The 23,531-nt window shown below is 34.8% G+C and overlaps 1 protein-coding gene across 1 annotated transcript; it reads right to left on the bottom strand.

Moving 5' to 3' along the window:
• On the bottom strand, nt 1–22,628 carry LOC581490 (3-phosphoinositide-dependent protein kinase 1). The gene is made up of 14 exons (XM_781483.5): nt 22,424–22,628; nt 16,782–17,045; nt 15,515–15,557; nt 14,902–15,039; nt 13,223–13,367; nt 9,273–9,379; nt 8,510–8,585; nt 8,069–8,137; nt 5,027–5,123; nt 4,017–4,187; nt 2,762–2,989; nt 1,860–1,957; nt 938–992; nt 1–619 (listed from the first exon to the last, which is right to left on the bottom strand). The coding sequence occupies exons 1-14, from the start codon at nt 22,448–22,450 to the stop codon at nt 518–520; spliced, it is 1,620 nt and encodes a 539-aa protein (XP_786576.2). The 5' UTR covers nt 22,451–22,628; the 3' UTR covers nt 1–517.
• Nucleotides 22,629–23,531: the final 903 nt, after the last annotated feature.

Here is a 23,531-nt window from a genome sequence, read left to right as displayed (position 1 = left end):
GATGGTCGAAATGGGAAAACATTGTGGCTAAATGTACTACACATCAAATTTATCACTATTTGAATGATACGAAAAGTGTTCTCATCGTATTTTAAGCAGCTGTAAAACATATTCATGTATATGATATCATGGGTATGGATATTTCAAGCGGTGAACGTGATGTCTTGTCCTCATCTGTATCTGATGCCACGCCCTATTCCAGCTACCAGTCTCCATCTGTGAGGTAAATGTACCCGGAATCTGGAAACAAATCCTCAACCTAACCTTCTAATCTGTACATCTTCAACAGGCTGATGGATCTACATGTACGATGACACCACCACGCCCAATCTCTCACCAACAAACTTGACTGCCTGAAAACGTCCTGGTCAGGTCACCTCATAAATAACATTTTTATGATAAGAAGTATACATACAATTGCAATCATCACATGAATCGATCGATGGACTCGGACAAAGCGAAGGGAATCCACCACTGACCCATAGTACAGGGCAGGTAGTCAGGATATGGTGATAGATTAAATAGACTTTTGGTATGTATGTCTGTACATCTCCTTGATTGCTTGACACCATTCAACCGCATCACTCTCTGGGTCAATAAGGTAGTATGTCCGATTTGGCTGATAAAGAGAAAAGGTAGAGGTAACAGAACATGTTATATTTCTGTTTTACTTTATTTAAAACCACTGTTCTTTTCACTTACATATACAACATAAAAAAAAAAATTTAAAAAAAACTTAAATGAAGCTTTCCCCAACACAGTTCTTAAAAAATCAAGGCATACAGATTGATGAACCATGTTTGCGATACATGTTTTTAGGAATTGATTCTTACTCACTTCTTCACATGAAAAGAAATAATTTGACAAGATTGTGACAAGACTTTACGATTTACAGCATATGACGAAGACTGTATCAATGAACATGTATCATACTTACTGTATGCACAAAATATGTCTTGAAATTCTTGGCTTCTACTTTCAGTTGCGGTGACCTAAAATTATAGGGGAAAAAACAAGAAAATATTTGCCCATTACTTAAACAAAATCAACATTTGAATTAGCAAAAACTATAAAGATTTAAAAAAAGGATATTTGTATCATATATATTTTACACATTTCGTTATTCTCAATGTTCAAATCCTTATTTATAACCTGGCTTGCAATTTTCTGTTTGTTAAAATCGTATTTTGTAATTTTCTATATTTATTTGTATTTTGATGTGTTGATAAAATGTATATACTTGTTTGTGTCATGAAGGGCCTCAACGAAAACCAGTATTGTTTTGTTGATTGGGCTACCCTTCTTTTTAAAGATGTGTAATAAATAAAAAGGAGAATGAGTAGAAGCAATTTTCCCCATTTTAAACTCATCGCTACATGTTGATCTTATATCTTGACCCCTCTTACGGTAGACCTTTTTTTAAATTTCCCATTACCTTTAAAAAATGAAAAATATAAAACATCATGAACAGTAAACTCAAGTATAGTTGATGTATAGGCAAGAGGCACGCAAGAACAGGCTTTAAATGAATACACATAGAGGTGATGTGGTCTAGTGGATATGTCACCCGATTGTGGATCTCAGTCCCACCGCAGCACTAATGTCCTTTGGCAAGACATTAATCTACATCTGCCACTCTCCACCCAGGTGAAGTAAATGGTTACCCCGTAGGAAGAAATTCCTTGAATACTCTAGCTTCTTATCATGGCAGCTCAGCTACAACCGGGGTAATAATATAACTTTGTATTCAGCGCAGTTGAGTATATTCATACAGCGGCTGCGCTAAATAAATAGACCTATTATCATAACCAAAAAAGCATTTGTATCATTTATATTATGAGAAACTGAATGCCACTCACCATGGTATCTCTCCCTTGAGAACCATGTTTTCAGGATCTACATAATACAAGTGTGGGCCTTCCGTTAGTAGTAACATTCTCCTCCTGGCAAACAGACCCTGTAGGATGAAGGGAATCAAAATGTGGGATTTGAGAAGTGATGTATCCAAGGCAATTCATAGTGATCATGTAAAGGAATGTAATGTGCCATCTTGTTTGTTTTTAATTATGAGGATATCAAAATTACAACAAACAAAATAAATGTAGATGAGGGAAAAACAGCTAAGAATGCATGTGAGTTAACCATGGATTATAAGTTTTAAAGATGAGTCTGCCAGGATGATATTGGTTAAATTAAAGCCCTTCTATAAGTGTTGGGAGCCCCAAAAATTTCACTTAAACTGTATCATAATGTGAGAGGATTTCATTTAAGACACATTTCTGCAAGGATTTTCAAGAGGGTAAAAAGGAGGTATTCTTGAAGCACCTCCATCACTTTGACAGTGCTCACTCTAAAAATGCAAAAATGAGGTCATCTCCATGATTAAAAAATCTGTGGGGGTCATTTGTACATGTACATGTGCTATCTTTTAAGTGGTCTATTTCTGTTCCACATAGTCAAATAAAAACTCCAAGAAATGTTCCTAAAGTCATCAAATGGCATGTTCATTGCAAACATATCCTACAAATAGTGTGCCACAAAATCAGTCACTCCACCACCCACCAAGAATGGGGTTATATACATGTAGAACAGGGACCTGTTTCACAAAGCCTTTTTTCAATGACAAATGACAAAAATCAGTGACAAATCTGTTGATAACCAATCAGAAGTAAGGATTTCAGTGGCTTATAAAACAAAAACTGTCATTTGTCACTAATGACAGGTTTTGTGAAATGCCCCCCAGAACCGGCGACAAACCTACCTTCCTCTTGTCCACCCATCCATTCTTGAGTATGAGATTGCCTTCCACAAACCGATGCCATTTATTCTCCTTCCCCTGCCTCTCCAATCTCTGCTTGCGCTCTGCGGGGGTGAGATCCACCACATACTTGTTATCCCTGGTAGGGCTGTGGGGGCGGTCGTGCGTCTCGATCCTCTTCAGGTACTCACTCAAGCTGGTGGGGTTCAACTCCAAGTCAAAGTCGTCCACCTAAGAATGGAAGGAAGATGGGGAAGGAGAATTTTGATATATATTTTTACAACACCATGACCCTGTTTCATAAAACCTGTTCCACAAATGCTAAATTTTCTCTCAGCCAATCAAATGCCATGATTTCAGAAGCTTTTAACAGTTATTGTTAATTGTTATCGATGATAAGTTTTAATGAAACAGGGCCCAGGTGCCATGGGTATACCGAAATCCGGAAATCATTGGCCCTAAATTTACACTGTCCGGATGGGCATTTCACAAATCATATCGTCAATATTAACACAAGGTCATGTACTTCATTAATAATATACAAATAAATTACATTACTTGAATATCATTCAATGCAATCTAAACAAAATTTACTGTAGATAAAAATGTGCATGTACATGTACATAAATGTGTCGCCCTGAAAGGATTGCACATGACACACAGGATAAAAACAGTTGACACTGATTATTATCCTTAAGTGATTCCTTTACAAGTCACTTCAGAAAATTCTGTGATGCATCTTTCCTGACGCTTTGTAACAAAGAAATGCATATCACCAATTAACCATTGTCTTTAGCCTTCATGGTAACATGCACATGCATGCTTACACTGGATAGCCGGTTCCCAGATAGGTAAAAAACAACTGTTGATTGGCAAGACATATGCATTCGCTAAAAGCCATGGACAAAATTAATCACATGGGTTGTGCTAGGATGTCATAATCCTTCAATATACCGGTATTCAAAAAGAAAATGTTATTTTATTCAGTCACAGAATGTTCTTTTAACCAGTCAGAGAGTGAGCCTAAATATCTATATATTTCTTTAAAATGTCCATCTAATTTGTTTTAAATGCAAGAACCACGATGTATAGGTAAGAGGCAAGCAAGACGAGGCTTAAAAGGAATACACACTGAGGTCTAGTGGATATGTCACCGGACTGTGGATCACAGGGTTCGCGGTTCGAGTCTCTCATTTAATATAATCAGCTCTAGATGTGCTTCCTTCAAGGATGGCCTTGCTATGATCATGATACTCACGTAGTATTCGCTGTGGATCTCTTCCCCATCCACCACCGTGCATGGCTTGAGTACAGGTGCCTTCTGCTCATGAAGATTCTCCCAGTCAACACCTTCTAAGAATGGATGTGCCTTTAATGCAGGGTATCCGCCACACTCATCACAACCTAATCGCTTGCTTGGATCAATCACCTACAAAAGCAAAGCAATCATGAATACCAGTTAATGCTATAAAATGTGTATCCTACTTTTTTTCTCAATACATTTTATTGTCTCTGAAATGCTAGGGATTCCATGATGTGTAGACTTTGAATAACTTACCTATTCTCAATCTATCATTGTCATAAAAACAGAAGAATTGAAGTACAAGGAAAAATATTCACTACTGTTCTATAAATTATCTACACATATTTTGTGCACTCTAGTGGTACATATAAATCATAACAATAATGGCAACGTAATATATCCTTTGAGCCAGCACTCAAGGTGCTCCATCATTTTCATTTAAGGTGGCTACAAATCTAATCCTCACAACATTCAAGTTATTTTCTGAAGACATGTATACACACCATGCAAGAATCCAAACTCTAGACCTCCTACTAGAATGTCAATGAAAAGAACCATGTCTCTTGGCAGCCAATTGGCAAATGTGAATTCCGTACATGTATGCATATAGAGTATGTATTGTACAGGCTTGAGGCATGCATGGTACAGTTTGTCAGTTAAAGCCCCACTGCACTACTTAAAGCTACTTGCGCCCTCTATATAGCAAACAATGCCTAATCGGCGACTATTGGTCCCCCATGGTCCGCTTTTTCTAATGTTAATAGAGAGCTGATTTGATGAGACAGCCACCTGTAAGTGACCATGGAGGGAGGTCTAATCCCTCCTGGCCAAACTAGTGCAGAGGAACTTTAAGAGAATAACACATTTGAGCCTAGCCTTCCTGCTGTATCTTCATTTCACTATGTCTCAATAATTCTCTTACTTGGTGTCAATGAAATTCCTATGGAAAAGAATAAAGTACTTACAAGAAGTTTTGAGACCAAGTCCCGGGCTGTTTGTGAGAAGCCATCTGGAAAGTCATACTCTAACTTAATAATCTTCTGGAATATCATGTACTCATTGCTGTTGAGAAAAGTAAATAAAATTGAAGGATATTCAGTTAGACCTATAGTTATAAAACAATAAACAAAGTGATAATAACATTGAAATCAACATGATCATGGTCATATCAAATTGTAATCTTAAAGACCCTATCCCATGAATATACAACTTTATATCAACGGAAAGCTGAATGAAGTTAGAATACAAATATATATTATCCCTTCAATACCGCACAAAAGCAAATTGAAACCTCAATTTCCGCACCTCTCCAAATTTCGGATCAACAGGGGTCAAAATTGCCGCAGTAACGGTGACAACATAACAGAGGACCCGCTCGGCTGGCCCATATACATTGTACATGTACATGTACCTGAAGTGATAAGCCCTGCTTAATTAATGCAAAGTCATTATGAATTTACCTACTCCCCATAAGATGATGTCATTTTAGGTCGAAAATTTCTAATTTTTCAAAGCTTTAGATTTAGAGTTTTCAGCAAGCTGTTACTCCTCTAAAAGACACAACATTAGCATATAATGGCTATTATTGTAATCTATGGCTTTTAAGCTTTCAGTTGGCACATAATTGGGGGAAACAAAAAAATACCAAATGCACAAGAAGCATACCTCTCTGACATGACCAAAGAAATAAATATTATTCTATTAATCTTATTTTGTCATATGAATCAATATGATAATTAGGCCAAGGTACAACAAATTCTAATTCAAGGCCACTGCATATGTATTTGTGGCACAATTACCTATTCTATTGGCCTTTAATAGGCACGTGATGTATTAACCTTTATTCACAAGGAAACGACTTGAAAGATTATTATTCATCAGATGTGCATATTCAAATTCCATTCGTCATCATTATCTCAATCAATGCCAAATGATCTAAAAATGCAATAACATGTTTTCAATTTCCAATGAATCCATTCAATCATGTACACAAATGAGTTAGATTTGTAAACATGTTGATAGATTTTGTATATTGCCATCAAAGCAATGAGGTTGCAAGAACGCAGGCAACTATAAAGGGAATCCTTACTTGTATATGGGGATTATAGAAAAAAAAGGACTTTGTTTGGGGTTGATTTTCTATATTCATAACTAATTGATGAGAACATTTTTAGCCAAAGGGTGGGAGAATCTAACAAACATCTTGTATGCAGGAAACAAGTAACAACTAAACAAACAAACACACTTTCACTTTTCTGATCAAGTTTAAAAAATATTTTTTTAAATAAATCAGTTATCCATCCAGTTCAATCAATTATATCAAAAAAGAATGTTATAATTACCAAAATATTAGCAGCAGTGTGGTAAGATACTTATAAACTCAATCTTGTGGTAACATTATCTTCACAATCATCACTAAGAATATATTCATTACAGTATAAAAATGCAAGTTTCAATAACCATGGCAGTAAAAGCATCCGGAATAGAAAGGTAATGTTTCTGTTTCCAGAAACGTAAAAACATAGTTAAACAAAACCTTAAAGTTATTGGTACACTCTAACCTTTTTACTACTGTAGAGCACTGTTTCACTGATGTTGAGCAATGGGAAGGACGACAATAGCAATACCAGCACTTTTCTTTCTTTCGTCCTTAACCCAACCCACTACCATTTCCTGTTTTGTTTTTTCTTTATCTTCTATGCATGGAACTGGTTTCCAGGAAAGATATTTGATATTGAACTAGACACAAACAAGATATTTACAGAACACTAATAATATGGGAAAGTAAACTAACTTATATATAACTGGCTTTGTTCATTTGTCTTTCTTTTTTCTTTCTGGGAGTGGGGGAGCACATCATTCCAATGTAAAAATAACACAAATTCACATGAATATGTTGTTTTGTTTGTTTGTTTGTTTTACCCGACTGCTTGTAAATTAGCAACCAGGGGAATGACGGCTTATACATGTAAGATGGAGGAACTACAATGTAGAGAATTTCAATGAGTTGAAATATGATTCTGATTCTGAAGATAGAATTGGTAAATGAGGAGTTAAAACATCAGACTGCCTCATGTTGTAGGCGTACCATGTACAGCACTCTACCATAGACTACTCAAATCAATGGAGGCCTACACAAGTTTTAGACATAAACAGAAGTTCATGTGTGAATAAAATTTCCCTTCCCCCCCCCCCCCCCCCCCCCCGCTTGCTTTTACATCAATGATGCACCATGTGTAAACAATGATGAGAAAATCTTGAATAAAAATAGGAACAACTTTTACCAGTGCTGCAGAATCATAAGACTATATACATGTCAAAATTCACTTTCAGAAAATTATCAAAGTAACACAAAACCATTTGAAAATATGACCTTGATTTCTTTTGATGAATTAATCACATGGAAAGCGATACTTTTCACATGAAATGTCATACAGGACTATTATGTATTGTGTAGTCCTTGTACAAAACTTCATTGAAAACAATTCTTGGCAGTTGGCACATTGCCAAAGTGTAATGACTAGTGTTAGGAAGCACATGTCTTCTTTAAAGAGCCTGAAGGGTGCTAAGTCTATGAAATGATACTGCCCTAATGGAGAGTAGAGTATTAAAGTAGAGGCGTTGTGGTCCAGTGGATAAGTCTCCGGACTGTGAACCACAAGGTACAGGGTTCGAATCCCAGCCACAACACTGATGTTTTTGGCAAGACCTTAATCTATATTTGCCGCACTCCACCCAGGTGAGGTCAGTGGGTACCTGGTAGGATTATTCCTTGAAATGCACTGTGCGCTGATAACGGCTGCCGGAGCTGAAGCTAGTGCAATGATTTCAAAAGCTCTTTGGAAGCGCATAGGGACGTTATATCATAATGTCTTATAAATGCGCTTTACAAGAACGGATTATCATTATTATTATTAATATCATTAATGCCCTTCTGGCTCTCAACGGATGATACCATGATCGAGCTATCGTTCAAACAACTCAAGTTTAAAAGAGGAAAGTCTTACCTTGCTCTAAATGGAGGTAGACCTGCTTGTAATTGATAAACTATGCATCCAAGAGCCCAGAGGTCCGAACTGTTAGAGGGAGACAAACAGAGTCACAATGCGGTTAAAATCAATCAATCAATCATGAATAAGATTGATGATAGTCTGAACAAAGTTGATGCTTAACTTTTAAAAACCAATAAATAATATGTGTCAATAATAGATACAAAAGTAACTCATCATATTGAATGGGTTATATACAGGTGTATGTATATATTAAATAATTTTTGTTTGTTTCTTTCTTTCTCTCTTTCTCTCTCTGATATACTTCAAGTTCATTTATTTTTTATCTCTTCGCACCTGAGAATAGTTGACAAGATTGATGGTATTGTTAAAAAATATAGTTTTTAATAATATCATGAGTTTGTTTAATTTTTTTAATTTTTTAAAATTTTAAATTACCTTTTTGTTGCAGATTTTTCAGTGAGAAGCTCTGGGGAGACGTATTGCGCAGTACCAACAAATGATTTTGCACGAGCTGTAAAAGGAAATTATAACTACATTATTGCAGCTGAAAGTTCAATCATGATTGATTCAACAAACTTTGGAAGAAAAACAGAAAAGTAAAATCAATCAACAGAAAATACACCCCCGAAGAAGAAATGGTCAAAACAATCATGTAAACAACTTATTCTATCAACAGGATGTTTTTTGTTCAAAAAGTTCATTGACCTACTACCTTTTCCTTGCTTGCTATCTTCTGCCGTACATGTACATGTATATGTATATATGTAATTACAATCCAACAATCTCATATTGCACTCATGTGAAAGGCTATAGGTACATCTTTTTTCTGTTTGCTGACTCCCACAAAAAAAGGAAAACAGTCTATGTTTGTAACATCTGAATACTTTCTATACAAAAAAACATACATACATGTATAAATATTTATATCATTAGAACATCACAGCAGCAATACGTGTAATTTAAGTACTCTTTCCCTAATCAATTAATTTTTTTTTGTGCATTCTATATTAAACATATTTCAGGTATTTCTCTTTCTATTGTTTTTCTAGAGACAAAAATTAATTGCATCTTATATCATTCTAAGATGATTTCTCTCAAGAACAGTTTATTACTTTGTTTATTTTCTCAATAATAGTTGATTACTTTGTTTACAGGTAAATGTCTATTTATTCCAAGAATAGAAAGTGAAATCACTCACGCTGTCCTTCCTTTTTATCATCTGCACCTATAATCTTGGCTGTTCCAAAGTCTGTGATTTGTATGTGCATCTTTTCGTTGAGGAGAATGTTTTCTGGTTTCAAATCTCTGCGGGTGAGAACAAACAAAAGGCACTAATTACTGAACAGATATAGATTTAAAGAGGGAGAAAAGATCCATAGGTTCACAAGAGATTGTATATATTTCTGTACTTAGAATTTGTGTAAATTAGAAGAAACCAAGGTGAAAATAAGGAGAATGGGGGGGGGGGGGGGTTAAATTCAGCAGGTGAAGAGATGATTGATAAGAAAGGGGAGAGGGGGAACAAAATAAGGAAGAGAGAAAAACACTAATAAAGATATAAACTATGAGAAAGGAATGAGACAACCAATTCTATATGAAAAGGATACACAGGAAAAAAAAAGGATTTGAAAAAGTAAAAAGGAAATTACGGAAAAGCAAATAGAGGGATAGATACTGAAAGACATGTCTCTAAAAAAAGAAATATTCACAATAAACAGAAATCTTGACAAGATGATGGACAGATGATAATTGCTTTATAATTAGAAAAATGCTGATTGAAACAGGATGATGATGATACATGTAGATTCCAAAGATTGTATTTAAAGAGGAAGGTAAACAAAGAGGTGAAAAAATAACCAGGATATGCATGAGAGAAACGGGAGAGGGATGGGGGGGGGGGGGGTGAATAAAAACATTGAATTGAAACATGAGACACAAGGAAAACTAAAAAGAGGAAGTATGGAAGTTAGAAATATACCGCATTGTAATAAGTTATCAAGTCAACCATAACAAAACACGGAATGGATGGGGAAATGTTGATATTGTAAACATAAATCGCAGCTGTACACAATGAGATAAAGGTGGAAAAGGGGAAGGAAGTAGTGAAAACTGGAGGAGAGAGAGAGAGAGAGAGGGGGAGGGAGAGACTGGCAGACAAATGTAACAGTAATAGTGTGAAGGGAGAATGAGCCAGTGGGAGAGAGAAAAAGCAGGATGGGAGTGGGAAATGGACCGAGGGAAAAATAAATCGATGAGAAAGGAAGTTGGGATAACATTGGAAAGGAGGAAGTGAGAAAAACAGCTACAAGTAGAAAGAAGAATAACAACTGGAAGAGAGATAGAGGGACAATCAGAAATGAGTGAAGACACAAATGAATGAAGGGAGAATAGATGGAAGATGAGAAAGGCAGAGAAAGAATGAGAAGGGGGTGGATGGACATACCTACAAATGCATAACGGAAGGAAAAAAGAATGAGAAAGGGATAGAAGGATAGAAAATATGACTGAATTTTGGGGAGAATGATACTGGAATGAAAGATATAAAAAGGATCAGAGACGCCATTTGAAGGAAATTTACAGATGGACGAGGCAGTCAGAGATGGAGAGAAAAATACAGAATCATAAAATAATAAACCATAATGAGATAAGGAGAGCACCTATAGCATGCAAGCATAGACAGAAAAGAGGAAAAAAAAACAGGTGACATACAGACAGGGTGAAAAGAAGATGAGCATAAATACAGTCAAGGGGGGAAAGAGGAGAGGGGGAAAGAGGAGAGGACGAAAGAGAGAAGGAAGAAGACAGAGGAAGGGAGGGGCATGGAGGGAGAGAGGGGGACAAAGAGAGAGAGAGAGAGTGAGAGAAAGAGAGAAAGAGAGAGAGAGAGAGAGAGAGAGAGAGGGGGAGAGGGGAAAAACAGAGAGAGATTCAGATATACGTCATATCTACTTTGGTGCAACAAACAAACCACTTAAATGAGACTGAAATCACTTCAAGCCTTGAGGTAACAGCCTGCATACTACAGCCATTAGTGATAATTACTTGTAACCGGTACATGCATCATTAATCTGCAGACAAACATATTATGCTATCAAGATATTTACCTTGTTCATTTCTTTTCACAGCTCACTTTCATTGTATCTCTACCTCAAAAAATACATGTTTACCTGCCATTTGACAGCTTGTTTTGCATTCCAAACTCTTTCACATCTTCTAAAATCTAACTCCTTTCCTTTTTTCTTTTTTTAAATTAATACAAACGGTGATCAGTATTTTTCTGACAGCCTGGCTCGTGTAAATGCATATCCATTTATACACAAATATTTTCACCCCATGTGAATAAGAAGCCTTCTTTTTCTCTTGCATTTTATAACATTTTATGAGTTTATTTTTAATGTACATTTTCTATTAATTTTGTTAGTTATTTATGTATTATGTCTTCTTTTTTTTAGGTGTTTTGTGATATTTAAATCCCTCCTACAGCATATGCACGTACATGAATACACATATCAGCCTAGTCCAGAATGCGACCAATTCAATTTTTTTAAAATCTCCACCAACAAAATGCAATGAGATACTAATCACATACAAATCCTAAAATATCAACAATAAAACTCCAACTGCAATTAAATCTTCTTCTTTTCAGGGTGTTCTGAACGCTTGTACATGTAAGTTCTATATTTCAACCATCTACAGAAATTTATATTTCTCTCCAAATTTCAGTTGAAAATCCATGTAAAACTAATAAAGACTCAATTGTCCCAGAAATTCAAGCCTTACAATATGAGAAGAAGGTAGTAATTACATGTACACCCTGTAGGTAATGTAAATTATGATGATACTGCAATTCTATAATTTAAACAAATTTGTTACTTTTATTTCGTAATATATATTTTCCCAATATGAAATAAAAGAGAACACACATGCATGTACATGTACATGTCATTTCTTTTCACTTTGTTACCAATGTGCATCCTATATGCTGTTATTAGTCACATTGGTGCATTAGGATTAAAAATACCACTTGATGCCTGCTGGAAAGCAGAAATTAGATTAAATATCAACACCATGCAGGATGATTCATCCCACTAGCTATATAGGACACTCCCCTACAACCCTGCTGGCTGAAGCAAGCACATAGTAATACATGCAGCATTCACTCAGCACTAAGTATGGTGGCTTTAAAGTGCACATTATAGAACCCAGTGCAACATTTACATGTACACTGTAGATGAACATGAACATGCCACCCTATGGTTTTGAATGTCCTTGAACTTTCAGACTTCGTAGCATTTATAGTATATAGTATTTACATAATCTATAATAATTTAAATGTGGCAGGGGGGGGGGCATTACGTCATGTTCAGTAACAAGTCTGTCACAAAGGCATCTTTACCCGATTTTGTCTTAAAATACACGCTAAAACTTTTAAAGTGTTCTAATTTAGTACTGGTGGTTCCATGTCGTAATACTACATTCAAAATATGGGCTTCTGATAATACCTTGTAAAGAGATTTTGCAAGTTCAAATACAATCTTAATTATAGGCAACTTGTAAGGAGACTATTCGATGTACGCGCTTCCATAAAATAGGGTCCTCTGCCACATTTAAATCAATAGATAATATTTAAATGCTACATGTTCATGTGTACGTGAATACACAAATTGTCCAAAGTCTGAAGTGTAAGCCCGGTTTTATTTGTGAGCAGTATTATATTATATTTTTTTTTCTGCATACTCATTATCTGTCAGCCCATCGGAAATGCCAGATGAAGATTTCTGATGTTGATTTCATAAGTTCTAGCTGTACATAAATTACTTTTTAGGTGATTGGTACACTTTATAATACAACAATTATTGAATCATTGTTGAAAATTGTTCCTTTTGAAATTCCTCAGATGGATTAATTATACAAATATTGTGATTACTGTCTAAAATTTCAGATATTTCTTTCTTGATTTCTTTAGATTATTCATATACACATTTATCACAAAAGTGAGAAATTTTTTTTTTTTTGGTGAAATGATTGTATCCAAATAAGCTTGGTCGCAGTGTATAGTCAGCATTTCTTTTGACTAAAGTACAATTTCTCTAGAGAAACAGTTCCATGTGGGCACATTTCTAAAGCAAAGCATTGATGATGACCTACCTGTGAATGATGCCCATGCTGTGGAGGTATTCCAGAGCTAAGATGATTTCTGAGGTGTAGAATCTTGATGAGCTCTCGTCAAATGAACCCAGTTTCTTGATGTAAGGTAGGAGCTCCCCACGTTTGGCTAAACTCAAACCAAAGTCTGTAGATCACACATTCAGGAAATTTCTAAGATTTTGTTTGAAGGTAGAGCCCAACTACTATTCATTACAGAGGAGTAGTGATGGCATATGCCCTGATTTTTATCAAAGAAGGTTCAATAAAAGGTACGCTAAGAACTATACAAATAATATAAAAAGACAGTTTTTTTTTTAAAATAGTAACAATGATAACAATCATGATGATGCTTTGTAATACATTAATATGATAAGACATTCTTTTTAATGAAACAATGTTTTTTTTTGTTTTAATGTAATTTCCTCATTGACATTTTGTAGATACATTACTCGTACAAAGATTAGAAGGGGACATCCGACAATCATATTATTACAGTGAGTTTCAAAATTACCTGCCTTGTATTGCATATCATTATCAATATATATATATATATATTTATTTTACACAAAGATGTATTAGCCACAACAAGTATGACAAATTTTTAACAAAAAAATCAACCTTTTCCATCATCTGCATATTGCACATGTACCGGTACATTTCAAATGCTGAACCAATTCATGATCATTTGGGAATGCACTTTTTTCTGCAAACCCTCGTAACTTTGTGATATACATGTATATCAATCATATATCAATACTATGGAAAATAAAGTAATTTCACCTCCCCTTCTTCTATGAACTGTGATTGTTTATCGCCCATGAATGTAATAGGAGTAAACTACCCTCATAATTCTCTCTCAGGCTATTCTATTCCACCAAAGTCATCTCGTTTAGTGTTTACTCTTCCTATACAGTCACACAATTCTGTACACACAGTATTATTTCTTGCTGAACTACCGGTATAATATACCTGGAAATGAAAACATAAACAACTTGTGTACTTAAACAGCGGGATGCCTTTGTTTTGGAGAAATATACATGTAGATTTATGTTGACAATGGAGTTTAACACAAATTCTTATAATTTATATTCATCATAAATACTGATTCACTAGAACTATAAACTGGAAATACACGTACCAGCAAATAAAGATGAAATGACCGATGAAATACACTGAGTTGCAAACACAACTTTTAGCCCAAGTCTGTGTACTTTATCTGTGTACATCTGCTTTAATAATACAATTATACATCATTCTGAAATATTTCTCTGTCTTAACATCAGATTTTATTCAAATTTATCAAAGATAACTTCATTTAGTTTTCATAAGTACATTGGTTGATATGTAGCTGTTTACCTTAAAATGAATGATATACCAAGTAATGAATACCTACATTAGTAATGAATATCCATTTAAACAGCAAATTAACATAGGATTTGATCAAGACAAAAAATGCAAAATCCTGTTTCCAAAGAAGAAAAAGGGGAAGAAGTGGCTTAGTAAATGTAGTTCTTCTTCCTACAAAATGTTAATGTTCTGCAGTGGTATATGTACAATACTTTCCTTGATGTATAAAAGGAGTTACATAAATAAGGTATGCACATTGCACAACTTTTAAATATTTCCAGCATTTCACAGAAGTTATTACACCTGTGATATTGTGATTTTAGAAAGGATACACAGCTTATAGTTATCTTGGAAGGTGAAGTAGAGTCTGACAAAGAATGGATGATCTAGTCTGCTCAGCACTTCCTTCTCTCTTAGAACATACTTCTCCTTCTTCTCTCGTATAATATGCCTCTTTTCAAGTACTTTGACTGAAAAAAAAGAATAATATGAAGTGTAAAAGTACACAAGGTGCACAATGGCTAGATATTGTTTGCCCAAACAATTAAGCCATGATCGTAACAAGTAACTAAAAGCACAACAATGAAAAAGTGAATAAATCATTCTTCTAGCAATATCAATAGTGTACAAGTTTGTACTGTATATGTTCAAGTTTTCCATAAGGTTGACTGGGTTTAAACAGCAAATACAAAGAAAATGAACAATTACATTTACAATGTACATGTACATGTACATCTACTGGTATCTACTTTTTGACTCTAGAAAAATGAACTTCGATCTTCAAATAATTTTTTTTTTTAAAGTTTGTATTATTCTAGAAGTAGATACAGAATGCCATACCTACTATTTATAGCATTCTTTATTGTCTGAATATCAAAGAAAGTTATTATTGACAAAAAAGGCAAACAAGTAAACACTCTACCAACCCAGCACATATTTACTTACTTGCATATTGGTTGCCAGTTGCTATTTCTGTAGCTAGTACAACCTGTGGGGAAAAAAGAAACATCAAAGGAAAGGAGGCATACCTCATGTATTAAAATAAGGAATACATTTCTATGAATATAACATTTTGTCTTTCAGTATTATATTTCATACATGTACATGTATGAGCTCGATTACAGAATGCTGTCCAAAGTCTGGTTGCTTTTCTGAACTTCTTTTGTCATTCCTTTCAATTGCATTTCTGCAGTTTTAATCTCTAATGATAATCAAAATACACACTGTGTCAAAGTTTGATGGAAATGATCACAAATACATGTATATATTTGATAAACCTACAAATTAATGTACAGTGTACATCACAAACAAAGCAACATTACTATTTCATGTTAACCACTATTGTGGTAATAAATATGATAAATAATTTAAAAAAAATAATAATAACCTTGATTCATATAGCACAGATAGTATTACCCTGGCCATCAGATTAATTCATGCATAATGTGCACCATCTCCACTCCCTGGGGAGTATTCCTACCATAAAGTCACAGTGAGGGTATATGGCAAGTACTACATGTAACAAAAAGGCTTTCACCACCCTACCGTGTGCCCATTCCTTTCCTGGGTATGGAGTGGCAAATTTAGAATTAATGCCTTGCAAACGGACAATAGTGCCATGCCGGGGAACAACCCTCAACCTTTGCATTTCAAGTCAAGTGTTTAAACCACTCAACTACAGTGTACATCAATAAAATTTTACACACATACATGTACATGTGTTTTTTCATAATAACATGTGAAATCTATGATGACTAACCTATCATCTGACTAATTTTCTGACTAAAATTCATATAATACATGTAGCTGAAGTCATTAGGTATTTAGAATTACCGTAGTAGCATTTTGGGAGGCCTTTTCCTTGCTTATGTACATACATCAAATGGAAATCAAATCAAATTTAACTTTCTCATCTCTTTACTACTACTAGGCAAGTGTACATTTAAAAATAAAAATGTTTTATATATATCATGGCAGATCTTGGAAAGTGCAGCTTCTATAAAAAATTTAAAAAAAAATTAATAAAAGAAGAAAGACAAAAACAAACTGCAGTATTGATGACTCAAATTTCCTTATAAGAAAATTAAAAGAGGTTTAAACATAAAGAAGTGAGATTCTGATCATAATTTAAGTAAAATAAAACCCTTCTAAACCTCAACAATATGTACATGTAGTTAAGTTGTATGTGTGCGAAGTCCTGATGATAACTCACCTCTGAATACGATCCTTCCCCCAAGATGGTTCCAAATCTAAAGTCTGCTCTCTTCTTCTTCAAAATTGAAGTCGAGGAAGGAGAAGGGGATGGGCTGGTAGCGGAGCGAGGGCTGCTAGCAAACTGGTTGTTACTAGCCTTACTACTGCTACCACTGTTCCCACTGCTGGAGATGGGCTGTGAGTCCGTGCTCTTGTGTTTGGACATGGCCTCCTGGTGGCATGACCGACTCACCGGTGAATGGATGATAGGCTTACACTCTGACTGTATACATCCACAAGAGGACGAGAAAAGAAACAATCAATCAATTAGATCATCCTTACAGTAATCATCACTGGAATGATGTACATGTACTCCTTAATTGGGCAGCGTAACCGTGTCATGAACTTTCCCAGTTGATTTTCATTTGAGAGACAGTGTGTTTTCATCGCATCATGCTGTTGAATGCTCAAGTTGTCAGCAGAATACAACATTCACTTTAAAAAATAATTTGTTTATCATCTGTTCAAATCGTACAAGTACATGTATCTTGAAGATGACGTCAAAGGGATGACAATCAAAAGTGTAGTACATACTGGCAAGGACACATTCTGCGAATACTAATCTCTTACAAAACAGAATTAATTACGTTGTAAATTCCATGGACTTCTGATGGATCACGACAAAATCATAACTTTCTTACTTTTAATCGGATTTTACTAAAACTTTCCCTGATCTGTTCCTTTCATATTTCTATTTTTTATGAAAACCAACCTACAGGGATGACTTCCCTTTTAAAGAATATGAACAGTTTACTTTCCAGAGCTTCCTACATGTATGGCTTGTTTACCAAAGTACACAACTACTTTATGAAAACTACAAGTATTGCATAAATTTGTGTCTAGTTTTCATCATCAATTTCCATTTTCAACAAACAACTTGTTTACCCCACTATCATTTGGCACACCCTTGCTTTATTCAAAGAGGATTAATGAAATAAGCTCAGATATCTTTACAAAAAACAATAACACCTACATTATACATGTACATGAATGGACATCAGGCATGTCAATGTACAGCATGTGATGATGATTAGGATTATGGAATAATTACCATTTAAATTTGCACTATGACTTTACTTTTTCTAACAAATGAAAGCTCCTTTTGTTCAGAGTCCATTTCTTCTGGATCTTTTAAAAAAGAGCTCCCAATTCATTTCGCTGTCGGTTCTAATTTAACTAAATGTATATTCTGCAAAATTGATCAGAATACATGACTTGTAAGTTGTAAGAGTGTATTATTATGACGGAATATGAGATTCGTGCTCTTAAAACTGTCCCAGTTGTGGTTTGTGGTTGATTGCTCACATTTCTATCACTTGCCTATCGGTGTAACAATATGAATGTTGGTTATCTATTCTGATCCACATTAAATGGTGTACATGTACAAAGTAGACTCCTTTCTTCCTATGACCCAGTAATTTGACAGTACTGTATCTTAAACCGTGAGAATAATATCAATGAAAAGAAATCCCAGTCCCGAGCACAAAGTGTTTACACAACAAAAACCACAAAACCTTTCATGTGGTTAAATTCTTTTATTGTATTACAGATGTATGAATTCAAAATTGTCAGCGAAGTAGTAAAGATCACAGCTTGAACTTTGATCAAAGAAATCTTTGGATTACCCTGGGATGTCATCTTAACTGGTTGACTCTCTCATTCCCACAGACTTAATACAAGAACCATCCGGTTCCCGTACAGTATGCAAAAGGTTAAAATTCATGTATTTGGAAGGACATATATTTGAAAGTTTAACTGGTTGACTCTCTCATTCCCATAGACTTAATACAAGAACCTTCCGGTTCCCGTACAGTATGCAAAAGGTTAAAATTCATGTATTTGGAAGGACATATATTTGAAAGTCTACTCTTTTTCTATTGGTATGTGATGTTCTGAGTAATACTCAGAACATCTAAATAGTTTTTTGTGCACTCCACAAAGATGTCAACTACAACAGTACATGCAACCATGTTTGCACTTTGCAATAACTTTAATTTCAATAAAAATCACATATAGTGAGTGTTACATGTACAAGTACAGTATGTTATTGTTAAAATGTACACTGAATACATGTACATAAACATGTACATATCGTAAATAACTTCTTTTTTAATGGTGGACGAAGTAAAAGAACTAAACGTAACTTCAAACTTCGATCTCTGACATGGATAAACTGTAAAATTTGCCTTTGTGACAGGTGAAATGTCAAATTTTAACATGTGAAAATAAATTTTGATGGGAGGTATTATCTTTGTACAGAAAAATTCAGTAGTATTATATTAATTAACTGTCATTCTGATGAGTTTTTAAATTCATGCATGCATATCCATGTATATTCCTTATCTAAAATTAACAAATTGTTAGAATTTAGAAGCCTTATAACTATTCTTCTTTTTTATAGTCATTAGTACTAGCCTAATTAGTATTTAAATTAATGCTATTCAAGATGTCTCTATCAAAGAAGTACCTAAGAATATAATTATTTTTTTAAAACTGCAACAACTCTAAGTATATCTGAGGATTAGACTATTTCTCTAATTTGTTACTACCTCTCAAGACTTTTAATTATTTAAACATATTCAACACAAAAATTGAATGTCTTTTCCCCATATAAAAGTTGATCTATTTATTAAATTGAAAGAGAAACTTGTAATAAAGAACATATAATTAACCAAGACTTTTAAAAACAAAACTAATATTTATCTCATGTATCACATTATAATATCATCAATTGGTTAATGTTTCTGTATCGATGATACAAATACACGTAAATACTTGAGCCTTTCTATGAATGTGAGCAACAACATTTTCCATAAATGTAATGCTTCCTGGGAGAAATTTCAATAGTTTAAACATATTTGTGACTTACACCCAGTAAATAAGATCGATTGATCGATCTGCAATTCACAAGTATGTGTAAGTCACAAATATGTACTTTAAACTATTGAAATTTCTCCCAGGAAGCATTACATTTATAAAATTTATTGTCCTATGGCGGACTAATGAATATTAATAAGTCAGAATGAATCAGGAGAGCTTTGGGTAATTGTTTCTACATGTAATTCATCGTGACTGTGCCATGGACCAGTGATGGCCTGGTGGTAGAGTTGCTGCCCGGCAAGCAGTAGATGGCAGGTTCAAATCCCGCTGGTTCCAAGATTTTTTCTCACTTGTTTTTTCAATTACAGATCGATCATCGATCTTATTTACTGGGTGTAAGTCACAAATATATTTAAACTATTGAAATTTCTCCCAGGAAGCATTACATTTATAAAAGTTATTGTCCTATGGCGGACTAATGAATATTAATAAGTCAGAATGAATCGGGACAGCTTTGGGTATTTGTTTCTACATGTAGTTCATCGTGACTGTGCCATGGACCAGTGATGGCCTGGTGGTAGAGTCGCTGCCTGGCAAGCAGTAGATGGCAGGTTCAAATCCTGCTTGTTCCAAGATTTTTTCTGACTTGTTTTTCAATTACAGATTGATCAATCGATCTTATTTACTGGATGTAAGTCACAAATATGTTTAAACTATTGAAATTTCTCCCAGGAAGCATTACATTTATAAAAGTTATTGCCCTATGGCGGACTAATGAATATTAATAAGTCAGAATGAATCAGAAGAGCTTTGGGTATTTGTTTCTACATATGTAGTTCATCGCGACTGTGCCATGTACCAGTGATGGCCTCGTGGTACAGTCGCTGCCCGGCAAGCAGTAGATGGCAGGTTCAAATCCCGCTGGTTCCAAGATTTTTTCTGACTTGTTTTTCAATTACAGATCGATCAATCGATCTTATTTACTGGGTGTAAGTCACAAATATGTTTAAACTAATATTTTCCATGTTTGAATGTTTGATGTAGACCAATGAGTGAATGAATGGATGGATGAATGAATAAATGAATGTAATTGGTGCATGTTCAGCAACCAACTTCTACCCTCAATAATCTTGACCCCTCAAACTTCAAAGTCAGTTATACAGTTGTACATGTACATGTACATGTACATGAACCTTTAAAAGTGGATATCATCTTCCAAATTCCCAATTACTTTAAACAGTCTTTTATTTCAGTTCAATGGCATCAATGATATTCTACAATTTCTTCTTATTAAATACTACACTGTACATGTACATGTAAATATAGGCCTAAAATGGTGCTGAGCCAATCAGATATTAAAAACAAAATCTTGCAGAAGTACCTGAAGATGCCATATTTCAATATTGTTGTATTCTGTTATATTAAACACACTCGGTATCATTACCAAACGAGGGGGATTTTAGAAAAAATGCTGGCAACAAGGAAAATTCTGCCCGACATGAGTTTCAGTGCTGAATACTTTTAATCTGCACCGGTGCTTTGGTCCTCCAAACACCACCCCCTAATGCCTAAATATTTCACAAATAATACAAAATCAGTCAAAGTTAGTGTTTTAGAATGCATTTTTTATATGCTACAGCTGCTACAACTCTAATTGACAGGTTCAAATTGTTTGGAAAATGATAAGCTTTTGTAAATGATACTTGAACGATCTTGGTATCAACGTATGGGGAATGAGGTAAATAACGCGATGATGTCATTTTTGAATTGCACTGTGGGACAGGCTTTCAGTGAATTGGGTAGAAAGAACTCGATAATGATCTGATAACATAATGTTAAACATGTGAAAGACTTCCTGGCTATTATTAATTATGTATTCCCCACAAAGAACTTTTATGTGTGAGTTTATGTGCTCTCATTGGCCGATCCGCTTAAGTGGCTTCGAATCTAAATGAAATGAGAGAGGGCCTAATTTTAACCTAAGCGCAACTTAAGTTCAATGGCAATGTCAATACGTAGGATGCAAACCACAGAGATTTTGACATGTCATGCTTTAAACAGGTGACGCACTTCACACATAACTGACGCACATATGAAATTGCTCACCCATAAAATAGAAAGATCAACAAACATTTCAGAATAAATTTCCAGTTTGTAGACTACCTTAAATATGACGAAAATGAGAATTGTTCAAACTTCAAAAATAGTTACGTAACTCGTAAGACTTAAACTTAGGTGAAATACCTTTAACATTTTAAATTTAAGGATGGTGAAAAATCGTAGCAAATGGAGGGTTTGACTGAAATATCATAGAAACAGAAAATCGCAAGCTTGCTCCTCGTCGAGTCTGTGTCTGCAATTCGCCGAGATTGGATGAACCTTGTGCGCATGCACTTAGAATTAAATGTACGCTAAAGTTCTACGTGTTCACGCTAGACCTAAAAGTATTCACGAATAATGTCTTAATGATGTCTAAATTTATTGTTTTTAATTTATATTGACTGCACAAACATGTAACCCTGATCATACTTATGATACTAGTAAAACTAAAAGCATTGATTAAATAAATTTGCCAGATCTACCGCCTACTGGCTACCAATACCTAGATAAACGGTTGTGTGAGTCATTAGACTGCATCAACATTATGAGTATCACTAGGAATGAGCAGAGCATGTACTATGATTGTAGAGATGTACCGCGCACATACGTTATTATACAGGAGGCAATGCCAATTGAATGGGGGAATCTGGGCTAAAAATAAATTCGCCGGTCGGTACTTACAAATTCTGCAGAATTTACACTTGCCATCTCACGTAGAACAAATGAAGAAGACTTGAAATTGCTGCAGATAGACTTAGTCACCTGGAAAAGATCATAGCAAACCAAGAATTGTCCTATTTATAGCATAAAAGTGTTAAATAATCAGTATTTATGCTTCTCGTAAAACATTGGCCCTGAAATAACCCCAATACATGTAAACACGTTGAAGCGGGCAGTCAATTATTTGTCAGAAAAAAATACGGTAGCGTGTAAAATAAAAGGGATAGAGAAAAAAAGAGCCAGAAAATAGCGACATATAACAAAAAAAGTCATTTTGTATTCCAAATGTGTTCGTTAATTCTATCTAATAAAGTTAATTACAAACAAAACCATATTATTGTATAAATGGATGAAATTTTTTTTTGTCCCGAAAATTTGAAAATTTGGCCCATCGATGTAGTTCGTACCGTTGGGGGGGGGGGGGGGGGATAAGGTCCCCCTTTTTGGTCACCCATTAGCACCATTTAAAAAAAAAAAAAATCATCATCTTTATCATTTTTATTTTAATAAGCGCAGGGGCTCATCCTGCCCCATACAAATGTTGAACAATCAAAGAAAAATAATGTACATGAAAAAAAAAGTGTAATTACTGTAAAGAAGCATTATAAAAACGAAGTGTCTCCCTTAATATTTTCGCTTCAATGAGGGAGGGGGGTTTCCTCCAAAATACACCCCCAAAAAATTGAGGAGGGGGGGGGGTCGAACCCCCTCCCCCCCCCCCCCCCCCCCCCCCCCCCTGCGTAGGCGCCTGGCAACCACTCACGGTAATAATACTAATGATAATAAAAGTGATGATAATGATAAAGATAACAATTACAATAATGATGGTGGTCATGATAACATCAATAATAATAATATTAATAATAATGATAATAATGATTTTGTTTACCTATATAAAGGAGAGCTTTTAATGTTGTTCTTCCTATGGGTCCTTCAATTATTGTGGTCAGGCTACCAAACTTTCCAGCACGAATAGACGGACTAAGTAATCTTTTAGGGATAACATTTCATGGGTAAAAGAGGGTAACTATTTTGGCCCAAGTGCCCGTTTACTTATTTTCTAAACAGG

Source organism: Strongylocentrotus purpuratus, unplaced genomic scaffold (assembly GCF_000002235.5).
Source record: "Strongylocentrotus purpuratus isolate Spur 01 unplaced genomic scaffold, Spur_5.0 spur5_scaffold_14, whole genome shotgun sequence".
Classification (NCBI taxonomy): Eukaryota; Metazoa; Echinodermata; class Echinoidea; order Camarodonta; family Strongylocentrotidae; genus Strongylocentrotus; species Strongylocentrotus purpuratus.
The sequence above is the reverse complement of the archived record's forward strand: the minus strand, read 5'-3'. Positions and strand labels throughout refer to the sequence as shown.

Coding starts and splice junctions, on each gene's coding strand:
- LOC581490 (XM_781483.5), bottom strand. CDS start 22,450: ATGGCAAGTGTAAATTCTGCAGAATTT. Junction 17,046..22,423: donor GTGTAAATTCTGCAGAATTT/GTAAGTACCGAC, acceptor GGATGTATACAG/TCAGAGTGTAAGCCTATCAT. Junction 2,990..4,016: donor AGATCCACAGCGAATACTAC/GTGAGTATCATG, acceptor TTCCATTCTTAG/GTGGACGACTTTGACTTGGA.